The 12,698-nt window shown below is 39.5% G+C and overlaps 1 protein-coding gene across 12 annotated transcripts in view; it reads left to right on the top strand.

Annotated features, from left to right (window-relative positions):
• LOC108423891 (plakophilin-4) overlaps positions 1–6,749 on the top strand; it is a 172,067-nt gene extending 165,318 nt beyond the window's left edge. For 7 of the 12 annotated variants that reach the window (XM_017691505.2, XM_037539414.1, XM_037539413.1 and 4 more), the window contains 7 exons: positions 473–623; positions 1,634–1,826; positions 1,963–2,047; positions 2,745–2,862; positions 3,079–3,210; positions 3,611–3,684; positions 5,986–6,749. In XM_017691505.2, the coding sequence (XP_017546994.1) occupies positions 473–623; positions 1,634–1,826; positions 1,963–2,047; positions 2,745–2,862; positions 3,079–3,210; positions 3,611–3,684; positions 5,986–6,228 (996 nt within the window). In that variant the 3' untranslated portion in view covers positions 6,229–6,749. The remainder of the gene's footprint in view (positions 1–472; positions 624–1,633; positions 1,827–1,962; positions 2,048–2,744; positions 2,863–3,078; positions 3,211–3,610; positions 3,685–5,985) is intronic. The other 5 variants (XM_037539412.1, XM_037539409.1, XM_037539411.1 and 2 more) reach the window with 2 other exon arrangements.
• The last annotated feature ends 5,949 nt before the right edge of the window (positions 6,750–12,698 follow it).

The following is a 12,698-nucleotide window of genomic DNA, read 5'->3' as shown; positions in this document are numbered from 1 at the left end:
AAAGTGTTAATACTTGAATAAACTAAATTTATGGATGTGAGCGCGTTTGTTTAACCATTGTCAAGCCTCTCCTCGAGGAAGCCCAGTATTATACGTAGTTAAAAAGCAACTCCTGGTTTGATCAATCAGTGCTTTAGTAAATTGTGCTCATTATGTAATTGATGATATTAACAAGTCTCTGTGGCGGCTGTGAAGGTGTCAAGGAAAAATATGGACCCAATAAATTCTTGTTACTTTTTATTGTTTTTATGTTTATTTGAATTATGAATAATGACTTTATTCTAATGTATGTTGTAATAAACTCACTGCTGAGCTAAATTGTTTAAAAATTTGCCTAGATTCCTAAAACTTTCACACTGTACTGTACATTAAATTATATCCATGCTTTTATTGTCATAGAACATCTGTGGTATAGCTTAGGTAGCTAAGTTCACTCTGTCTTATTCTGATGGGTTTGTTTGTGCGTGTGTAGTTCTCAGCATATATCCGTGCAGCTGTGCGGAAGGAGAAAGGCCTGCCCATCCTTGTGGAACTGCTGCGGATGGATAACGACCGCGTTGTGTGTTCCGTAGCCACGGCACTCAGGAACATGGCACTGGACGTCAGGAACAAGGAGCTGATAGGTCAGAGAACACTCAGCACTGTGCTTTAACTAATCTCCTACCTCCTATAGCATCCTGTGGTATAATAGTCAAATAATGTTGAGTATACATGAGTAAAAGATATGCAGTAGCCACACACACACATCCACACACATCTTCTAAGCCGCTTCTCCTTCTGGGTCGCGGGAGGTGCTGGAGATTATCCCAGCTGTCATTGGGCGAAAGGCAGGATACACCCTGGACAGGTTGCCAGTCCATCGCAGGGCAGGCAGACAGACAGACAGACACATTCACACCAAGGGGCAATTTAGTATGTCCAACTGTGGGACTGTAGGAGGAAACCGGAGAACCCGGAGGAAACCCACGCAGAGAGGACTGTGGTCGCCTGGCCAGGGAGGCGACAGCACTACCCACCATGCCACTGTGCCGCCCGCAGTAGCTACATTTTATTTGAAATATTGAAATTCTAGAAGTTAGCGATGAATCCTGAGATTAATAACTGAATAGTAAGCCTAAAGGTTAAGGAGTGAACAACATATTCAATATTTCCTGCAACGTGCAGCTGCTGTTGCTGAAAATAAAGATTTTTCTATTTATTTGAGCTCTGAATTAAAACTTCACTATTAGATTTTCTTTGTTAAAATTGAAAAAAGTAACATTATTGAATCAGGGAAAAAATGCTGCTGCAGATTCCACTGAAATAATAATTTAGAAGTCAGAAGCATCGGGTGTATCTTGCAAGAATTTTTCAAACCATGTCATAAATCTTTACCTATTAATGTCACACACCTTTACATATGAATGTTACACACACAGGCTACAAAAGAAGATCCAGCACAATGATCATGTCTCAAACGCAAAATCAACATGATATTATATATTATGCTATGATGGCAATAGTGCATAATTTACTTAAGTTGAATACTCCTTAACACGCGCATGGTCATCAAATTAATCCTGCTTTAAATTAAATAATGGGAATTCACTTAAAATTGGATTCAAATCAAGTTACCACTTAATGTGTGTAACAGGGAAGTATGCGATGCGGGACTTGGTAAACCGGCTGCCTGGAGGAGGCACCACTCTGCTGTCTGATGAGACGGTGGCGGCTATTTGCTGTACGCTTAACGAAGTCTCCAGTAAGAACATGGAAAACGCCAAAGCTCTCGCTGACACGGGCGGCATTGAGAAACTCGTCAACATTACCAAGGGGCGTGGAGAGAGGTGGGCACACAGATGCTTTGATACACATCATGCATTACCTGGCGCAATAATTTAGATGTTTGACAGATGGAGAGCTAATTAACCTCAATGTTGTTTGTGTAAATAATGAATGAGGCTGTTCTTTGCTCTTTTGCAGGTATTCTATGAAAGTAGTAAAGGCTGCAGCTCAGGTGCTCAACACACTGTGGCAGTACAGAGACCTGCGAACCATCTACAAGAAGGTGAGGGAGAGCAAGGTGCTTAAGTGAGAAGGGCCTTTTTCCCCCCACTTGCATACTTCCAGTGCACTTTGTGCCATGGAATGCAGTCTGAACATGTATGTGAAGATTGTGTAAACTGTAGAACGCTTGAGTAGCTGTAGTTCAGCACTGTGTTTAGTGTGGTGTCTGTGTGCATTTGTATGTGCATGTTTTCTTGTGTGCATACCTGCAGATAATACATGGAGACAGTAATAATACAAGAGGAGAGTTTGAGCAAACAGTAGTAATCTTTACTATCACGTGTGTGATATTAAGGAGAACTCATTAACGGTAAAAGTATTTTTATGAATGATGGTAAAACCTTATACTCATTTAATGTTGTAGAAATATTGCCTTTTACTGTATTTTTCACTTGTTCAACTAGTTTTTCAGACATGCATACAAATCTATATTAATGCCCATGGTTTTTTAATGCAATGTCCAACAATGGTCAGGTGTCTGCATGTGCACATACATAAATGTACTTGCATATACATTTTTCATAATATGAAAAATGAAAAACTCCATATCCGTGTATTTGTAGTTCAATTCCATGTATAATGTAAAATAATAAGTGCCTATATCCACACATGCAAACGTCATATTATATATAAGCTTTTGTGTGTATTGTCTTTGCTGTCAAATCTAAGTGGACCAATATTTGTTCCCTCTCTTGTAGGATGGTTGGAATCAGAACCACTTCCTGACTCCTGTGTCCACTCTGGAGCGAGACCGCTTCAAATCCCAGCCTACATTACCCTCAACCTCGCTGCAGATGTCTCCAGTCCATCAGACAGGTATGTTTGAGGATTTTGAGAGTAATTTGAGAGACACTTGGGGCAAAAAAAAAAAATTACCTGTGTGGTTTGTAATTTTCTGCCCTTGGAGGTTTCCAGAAAATGATCCTGTGGGTCTGTCTTAAGATTCAGTCTAGCTTGCCTTTTCAACAGCACTAACTTAATCCTCCTTGTAGGTCTGTAATCAGTAACGAGTGAAATGTGCTTTCTCTGCAGCAGGCAGCGCAACGTCGTCTCCGGCTATGCTGGGGATTAAGGAACAGCGCTCTGATTACCAGAGGACACCGTCATCTATGCAATTTTATAACTACCAAGGAGACAACAGTGTACATAAAACCCCCTACACAGGTAAGAACAAGCTGTTCAAAACATAAAGGAACACAACATTCGTCTGGTCTTTGAGCTACGAGATTGAGTTGTTTGTTGTCTAAGATTAGATTAATATTGATCTGAGAAATGAGTAGCAAGTATTGACTGTTTTGAGAGTCACATACCCAGTATTATCCTTCAGGTCTAAATGAATGAAATTGAATTGATTTTGGCATATGATCTGCTAAGTAAAATCAGATTTGGGCAGAACATCCGTATCCTGTGGCACTAGAAATCCCTCAATAGTCCAGAACCTTTAAAAGACACTAGTTGTTTTAGTGTGACTGTAGCAGTGTTCTGTGACTGCTGGCCTTTATATCCATATCAAGGCAATAAACAGTATCTGCTGCTGTAAGTTAACTGGATTTGTGTCTCTCAGGGTCGGCAAAAACGTCTCCGTTTTATATCAGCTCCTATTCCTCGCCCAGGAGGGAGGAGGCCAGGAGAGGACAGGTACGTCCCAACCAGCTCACCAGCACCAGCCAAGGTGCACTCATCTCTTTCACGGCTGACTATTTATTTCACCAAGACAATGTCAACCCCAAATTTACACAAGATGCCTACTTATTAGCACTGCGGAAGTGAAGCACAGGCGATCACACATCGAATCCACACTGCTCCAGTCACGTAATTGCTTCAGGCTGGAATATCAGCTCTTCTCTTCTAATTAAACTGATTTACAGCAGGCTTTAAAACAGATGACAAACAGCAGAGCTGGTTATTGCAATGAAATCACAAGTTTTTACCCCTGCTAGCGTCCATCATAAAAGACCCATCATCACAACAGTAGCCTCCGGACACTGTTAGTACAGAGAGAGAACTTCTCTGCTGTAGTTGTTATAATTTAGTGTATAGTGCTACTGAGAGAGGGAATGATTTTAATGGAACCTGAACCCTGAACTTACTTCTCTCTCACTATATATCTATATATATATATATATATATATATATATATATATATATATATGTATGTGTGTGTATGTGTATGTGTATGTGTGTGTGTGTGTGTGTGTGTGTGTGTGTTCACAATAACTAAATGTATCCTGATAATGATAAAATACCAACGTACTTTACATTAAAAAAAAAATGTAGCAAGACGGAAGGTCATGTGTTTTGACAGTGTTGCACGCAAAACAATGTTTAAAGTGTTCCATCATGCGATTAAGTAACGCTTGAGAAATGCATTTGATGTTAATTGGCCTTAATAGTCAATGAGCTAGAAGGAACAATTAGCTGAACATTTTCTGAGTTCAGAAAATGACCGCTGATAAAGGACTAGAGATAGTGCTAACCAAGCCTCCACGGATTCTTTTAGTAGTTTTGAGTGAAACATTACTTTTAAACCTCTGGAGCACTGATTACAGTTGACTGTCATTACTGTTTAAGTTTTAACCTCTTTGTATTTTTGTAGGGAGCACAGACATTCATGAGAGCTAGACTCTAACACAAAACAGTTGATGGTGTGATTGTGGAGGGGAGAAAAAAGAGTGACACATGTTCTGAAAACGTGTTTAAACTTTAGACTTTACAACACTATTGAGGATTTGCGGAGCTCCACTCAAGTTTCAGGATTCAGTCAGTTAGACTGAAATAACCTGAAATAATAAGTTCAGATTTCAGCTGTTTAATTGATGGATTTGGTTATTCAGATATACAAATATCTGAACTTAATATTTGTTTGCTTAATTTGGTATTCAAGCAAGGCGTACATCCTTTGGAGCAAACAAAATTAAATTAATAGTGCAGCTGACAGCCTCTCACGTTACGCTAAATGGTGATGTAATCTGAATTGTATGCGGAAATATTTCAAGCAAAAAAATGACAAATTTGTACCATTCCAAAAAAAGGTGCATATATGTAAGGATTTCACAATATTTAACACTAATATTTCACTGTAAAACACTGTTCTTTACTGTTTTATTGTGAAATCAACTCATTTAAAGATTTTCTGTAAAAACACAGCAATAACTTGGGGCTGGGGGTCAGGTTGACATTGGGCTATACCATATGATATTATGGGATATGACAGCAAGTGAGAGTTAATAAAAACATTTTTTTAGTGCTTTATGTTTTGGTGGTTTAAAAGACAAAGTTCTGTGGTGAACTTTTTTATTCATTCATTCATTTATATATTCATTCATTTTGTAAACTGTTAGCATGTTAGAAATCCATATCCATTCAATGAGCTGAAAGTTCAAATGACCCCTTATAATAAAAGAATGCAAAAACAAAAATCTTATGCATGTGTATTGTATTTGAAACAATATAATATTTTTGTTTTGTTCCATAATCACTGTAATTCACACATTCAGTATTTTAAGAATTGAACTACTTGAATACTACAGTACTGAACATCCCATTCAAACTGTTTTTGTTCTTTTTCAGTGAAAATAAGTGAACACATCATCTGCAGAGAACACACTTCCTGCACATTTTAGCACACAATGTCTGTTTACTCTCTGAGTTTAACAAATGTGTCATACCTTTTGCACAGGCCACATTTCATGTTTTATTCTTTTCCTAATATGTTAATTTCAACAAATGAACAGTAACTGTGCATTAAAATGTGCTGGAGCTTGTTCTCTGTAGAGAATGTCTAACTTACTTTAACTTAGAAAATCAACAAAACATGACATTTTGTGCCCAAACCTTTGCATATGACTAATATGCTTAAAGATGTGGATGTTCAAATAGCAAAAGTTGTTAAAAAGCTGTGTTGTTTATGGGTTTGTGTATTGTGTGTGATCACTGTAGCCCATGTACTACGCTGATGAGACGAGTCGGAGGAACTACGAATCGTATCGGATGTATCTGCACTCTCCTCAAGGCTATGACGACCCCTATCTGGAGGATGCAGTGCAGTACTCCACCGCGGACTACGCCACACAGCCTCACGCACTCAAAACCACCACCAACTACGTGGACTTTTACTCCACCACCCGGAGACCCTCATACAGGGCCGAGCAGTACCCGGGCTCACCGGACTCCTGGGTATAGAGACACCCGGAGAGAAGCTCAGCTCAGACTGATCCGCAGAATGAAAACTAAAACAGACAAACAACCTTATAACTGTGCGTTTGCTTTTAAGAGAAGAGGGATTGTGAACGTGAGTGATGGAAAAGTGAAAAGACAGAGGACCGAATGTTTATCCAAAGAAGGAAAAGAAGGAACGTGTGTTTTTATACATGGAAGCAGAACAGAAGTAGAATCATGGTGTGAGTATGTTTGTGTGTATGTGTGTAGGTATGTGAGAATGGAGGACCTGCTGTACGTTCTGCTCTGATCGGTTTGAATCATTTGATTATTTTCTTATGTGGGAATGCTAGTGACGGCGGCTTGAGGAAGCGGTGGGTGATATGCAGATAGGTTTGCGCCAGAGAATCAGACAGGGAGATGGTTATGTACTTCAGCTGAAAGCGATAATGAACCTGTACCTGTAAAAAAAAAAAAAAGAAAAGAAAAGAAGATATAATAATGAAATTAATGATAAATAATGATCCAATGACATTAGTTTTACAGAGGGAACAAAACTGTATTCATACTTCTTGTCGAGATTGTGAATGCCACTGAGTCTTGTATATTTCCTTCAGAATATTGTAAATACAGAAAAGAGGGTAAAAAGGGCCTCATAGTTTATGCTCTTCTGCTCTGGAGAGGATGTGTGCCATGTTAAAGAGATGTAGAAATCTATAAATATCCAGAGCGAAATGCAGGAGGCTGGGGGCCTGGCATCATGATACTTACAGCCTATCTGAAGTAATAAAATTCTCTTTGTTTTTTATAAAAAAGACTTGCAGAATTTCTGTCTTTCTTTGTGTGCAAGTGTGTGTGAAGTATTGGTACTAATATAGTTAGAGTTTTCCAGGATTTCTCCTGTGTCTCTGCTGTTTTCCATGTACAACAGGGGTTATCCGCAAAGGACTTGTGTTGCTGCAGGTTTTCTCTCCAAAAAAGCAGCAGGTCACCTGCAGCCACACTGGCCCTCTGTGGATAAGACTGGACACCCCTAATGCATCAGCTAAAATAATATGAGTTTCTTCTCCTCTGAGCCTCAGGGCAGCTGAATTGGATGGTTAAAATATTGAAGTTCTGTCAATAAACGCAACACCTCTCTCTTCATTTAGTTCGGGCTCCCTCTAAGTGACCATCAGCATTTTCATTGATTTTAGAGCACGTTCTACAGCAAATTTTAAGCATAACTCATTGAAGTTCATCTCTGAACCTTTAAATTCTGAGCTTCAACCGCTAATCTGAAGAAATGTAAATCAATCAAGCTGTAAAAACTCTTTTTCTTCCCATATTAAATGTAGTGTTTGGTCACATAAGGCTATAAAGTCTTAGAAATCAGTGGAAAATGCCCTGGAATTAGTACTTGAAATATCTTTGAACTTATATTAGAATACTCCCAATTTCTGGTTGTTTGCTTAGTCAGTACAAAACCTCAAAATGTGCTTCCTTATTCTTAAAAAGGTGATAAATATAATTTATATTCATAAATATAAAAATAATCAGGGGTGCCTTTTTAGCATTAGACAAGACGGATCTACAGTAATACTCAATACAAAATTCTACTGAAAGAATTCATATTGTGCAGTTGTCCTTACAAAATATTGTAAAAAGAATTATTATGCATTACTGGCTGAGGTGTCTTGACTATTCAGTGACATTACCTCTTTCAACGTATGATCAGTGTTGGGCAAATCCCGTTTCATAGTGATGGCTGAGTACTGAATACACTGTCAGTATTCCATTACAGTAACTTAATCAGAATGCATTGAGAATGCATTGGTAATTACATGAGAAGAACTGCTGTGATTTGTATTTATTTAGTCCAGTACAACAACAAAGTTAAGCTCTCATGAATGTCAGCCCTCATCTGTATACTGAACACATATTCCCAGTACTTATATTCCATTACATTCCACCCTGTGTGTAAGTGAGGTGAGTATGCTTGTGCTTCTGTATTAAAGGCATTTAGGCACATCTACTGGATCCAAGTGGTAATGAAATCGGTGAATGAGAATGTGGGGAGGGGCAGCACCGTATGAAAGACTGAGAAGGTTTGATATGAAACCTTCATTTTCTTTACTTTTGCTTTAAATATTTGAACTAATATGGAGCCCCGCTGGTGACATCCTGTATAAATAAAAATAATGTGTGGCCACGACTTAATCATCTCATGGATCGCCACGGATTTGGATCTTGTTCCCACATGTTAATAAGGTGTGGCCACGCATTATTTTTTATTTACACAGGATGTCACCAGCAAAGCTTCGTAAAATAATTAAGCGCAGTGACAAGTGGAACTGTGTTCTCTGGACTGGTGGAGCTCCATCTAGCAAGCAAGCAAGCAAAGTTTATTTATACAGCGCTTTTTAAAAAAACTCCCGGAGAGCAAGAGGAGGAAACCTTCAGAGGAACCAAGACTCAGAAGGGGAACCCATCCTCTGGTCAACACTGGATAGCAAACAGTGTTAGTATTATAGTGGAAAACGGGGAAAACCGGTGGAGCAGTGGTTAATTAGATTAGTTTTTGTAGCAGCAGCAGCATCGGGAGGGTCAGTTCATGAGGGTGAGGACTGCACAGCGTTGTACAGCATGAAGCTCAATGGTGGTCAAGCTGATCCAGAAAGGCTGGTGAGCAGTGGCACCCAATCAAGGCAGAAGAGGCAATAGCATCAGACACACAGGATGACCAGCTGTTAAACTCGGCAAAGAAAGGAAACACAGAGTCAGTTCTGTAAAGAGTGACTGATCACAGATTGCAGTGTTAACAGAGCAGCAGAGACTCCAGCAGGTCTATTAATTACAGCCCTTTACTAAAAGGGAGAAACCAGAAAGTAACAGAAACATGAGGCTCCCTGAGATTTTGGCGCCCCTCCGCTCCACCGTTAGCAAACCTGAGTGAAGCGGGATGACAGCACCAACACTCCCAGTTTACCATAATACTCTATGATCATGAACCTCAAGATCTGCACCTTTTATCTAACAGGGAAAACTAATTACCAAAGGCTCGACTAAACAAGTACGTTTTTAGCCTAGACTTTAAAGACTGAGGCTCTGTCTGAGTCCCGAACACCGACAGGAAGAGTATTCTAGTTGAGGGGGCTTTGTATGAGAAGGCTCTACCCCTGATGCAACTTTATTAATTCTAGGTACCAGTAGTGAGCCAGCACCTTGTGATCTAAGTAGGCGTGATGGTTCATAGTGGGAGAGGTTGCTCAGGTACTGAGGGGTGAGTCCGTTTAGAGCTTTATAAGTCAGTAAAAAACTTTTACAATCAATGCAAAATTTAACTGCCACCAGTCTAGCGTTGATAGAACTGGGCGGATATGGTCAAACTTTCTGGTTCTTGTAAGGACTCTGGTTGCAGTGTTCTGGACTAGCTGAACTTAAAGCTTTTGCTGCAACATCCAGACAGCAGGGCATTACAGTAATCTAGCCTTGAAGTAATGAATGCATGAACTAGCTTTTCTGCGTCCTGTAGAGATGATGCATTTCTTAATTTAGCAATATTGCGGAGATGCAGAATGGCTGTTTTAGTAATATTTGTTATGTGCATCGAAAGACAGATTGTGATCTATCGTGACACCAAGATATTTTACAGATGAATGTGGTGCAACTGAGAAATTAAGTGTTAAGTTATACAGTTTGTTTCTAGCTGCTTTTGGACCAAGAAGCAGGGCCTCTGTTTTATCCGAGTTAAGTAAGAGAAAGTTACTCTACACCCAGTCTTTTATTTCTTTTATGCAATCTTGCTAAGTTTAATTTTATCAGGTTGGCTTGATATATATAACAGTGTCACTGGCATAACAGTGGAAATTTATTCCATGTTTACTGATAATGGTGCCCAGTGGTAGCACATATATTGTGAATAATATAGACCCTAAAACAGAGCCACCATACTTTACTTTTGCAAGGACAGATAATTCATCGTTTACCTTCACAAACTGACAGCGATCAGTGAGGCAGGACCTGAACCAGGAAAGAGCTGTTCCTGTTACCCCTACAAGGTTTTCCAGTCTGTCTAGTAAGACAGCGTGGTCTATTGTGTCAAATGCTGCACTAAGATCAAGGAGAACTAGCAGAGGCACATTTCCTTTGTCAGAGAATGACAGATCATCATTTATAATTTTTACTAGTGCTGTCTCTGTACTGTGATGTGGCCTAAATCCACACTGAAATTTTTCATGTATATACATGATACAAATAGGAGCTTAATTGTTTTGCTACAACTTTTTCCAAGATCTTAGACATAGAGAGGAGATTTAAGATTCTATTAATTGATAGTTCACAGGGATCAAGGTTAGCTTTCTTAATCAGCGGTCTAATGACTGCTAGTTTGAGTTGATTGTAAGGTAAATGATTCCAGCCTATCTGCAGTGATTATAATATTCTCAAGATTTAGATTGGTGTTATAAGGAAGCAGGTTTGTGGGGTTTAACTGTGCATCCTGAGTTTTCTGCCTAATTTGATCAATTTTGTCACTAAAGAAATTCATAAAATCACTGTTGCTATAGGCTAATGGCATCTGACGTTCAGTAACTGCTTGGGTCTTCGTTATTTTAGAAATTGTGCTGAATAATTGACTAGGATTAATCTTATTGTTTTCTATTAATCTAATACCTTTGGGATGAGTTGGAGTGATCCAGTACTGGTCATCCAACATCAGTACCTCATTAATGCTCTTGGGGCTGATTGCAATCAACTCCTCACAACAATGATCCACCATCAACCTCTTCAGATGATCGAGACTGTTGCTGCAGCAAAGGAGGGGTAATTGTTTTATTCAGTTACATTTGAGTCAGTGACATTTAGCTGTTCTAATTGCTTTTTCATGTTTACTTTCATTCTGTTATATTCTGTTCTGCTTTATGATTGGTCACAGCTCTGACTCTGGAGCTCTGTGTTATTGTAGAGCACTGAGAGCTCAGGGTCTCAATCCTCGTCCTGCATGGCCCCCCTGTCCTGCACGTTTTAGTGTTTTCCCACTCATCCACTAACACATCCAAAATGCGCAGGACAGGGGATACTCAAGGACCAGGGTTTGTAAGAAAAATAAATAAAAAATGAAATAAAAACAAAAATATAAATAACAATAATAATAATAATTTAATTTATATAGCACTGCATTTCATACATAAAACACAGGTCAAAGTGCTTCACAACATAAAATAATAAAACTGTAAAAACACTAACAAAAGAAGTACCATTACTAACAAATAAGAATAATAACAGGAAACAAGTATACACACACACACACACACACACACCCCTTCTAAGCCACTTCTCCTTATGGGTCACAGGGGGTGCTGGAGCCTATCCCAGTGGTCATCGGGCGGAAGGCAGGATACACCCTGGACAGGTTGCCAGTCCATAGCAGGGCAGACAGACAGACATACACATTCACACCAAGGGGAAATTTAGCATGTCCAATTGGCCTGACTGCATGTCTTTTGACTGTGGGGGGGAAACCAGAGAACTCCACACAGAAAGGACCCTGGTCACCTGGCTAGGGAATCGAACCCAGGCCCTCCTCGCTGTGAGGCGACAGAGCTGCCGGAAACAAATACATCAAAGTGAAAACAGAACAATAAAAAAAAAGCATATTTTCCAGGTCACAATGACCTCATCAGAAAATGCTTTTTTAAAGAAAAAGCATTTAAACTATGGATATGATATTTTGATATTTCAAAAACATGATTAAAAGTTAGAAAAATACTAAGTGACTGCACTACCCTGGTCCTGGAGTGCTTGCTGTCTTGTGCATTTGAGTCCATTTTTTGCTCCCAACACAACTGCTTCAACATATCGGCTCATTAACAAGCCCTTCCTGAGTGGAGGTGGGTGTGTTAGAGCAGGAAAACCGTAGAATACACAGTGCAGGGGGTCCACAGGACCAGTGCAGAGACCCTGCGCTCTAACCAATGCATGTGCAGTAGGACTGCCCAATGGGTATGACATAGTGTAGTGAACATCTTGGCTCAATTGGACCCCTTTAAACTTACTAGTGTGCACTAGATCAGGGTTTCTCAGCCACTGGGCCGACGACCACAAGTGTGCCACAAAGCATCCCTTGTTGGTCCTTGAACCTAAACTGAGGGCAGCCAGTGGTCCGAAGTGGCCCTGAAGTGGTACTTTGTCATAAAAATCAGTGAAAAATCATTCATTTAACAAAAAATGTATAAAAATATAAAAATGTTTTTAGAAAGGCAACAACACACAACACTGACACTATACTAATACAAGCTCCACAATAACAGAGCACAAAGGCAGCTTCGTCACTTGTTTTGCCCTTTCCCTCTAGAAACACCTGACCTTTCAGTTGTCCACTCACTCCAGTATTCTGATGTTTCATGTTTGCTGATACACATATTGCAGGAGCAGCCGCCACATATCACTGCGCTGAAAATTCCCCATTAATGACATTCTCAAACAAAAACGTGATAAACCAGTGATAAACAGGT

Source organism: Pygocentrus nattereri, chromosome 6 (genome assembly GCF_015220715.1).
Source record: "Pygocentrus nattereri isolate fPygNat1 chromosome 6, fPygNat1.pri, whole genome shotgun sequence".
NCBI lineage: Eukaryota > Metazoa > Chordata > Actinopteri > Characiformes > Serrasalmidae > Pygocentrus > Pygocentrus nattereri.
Note: the sequence above shows the minus strand (reverse complement) of the source record. Positions and strands in the feature narration are given on the sequence as shown.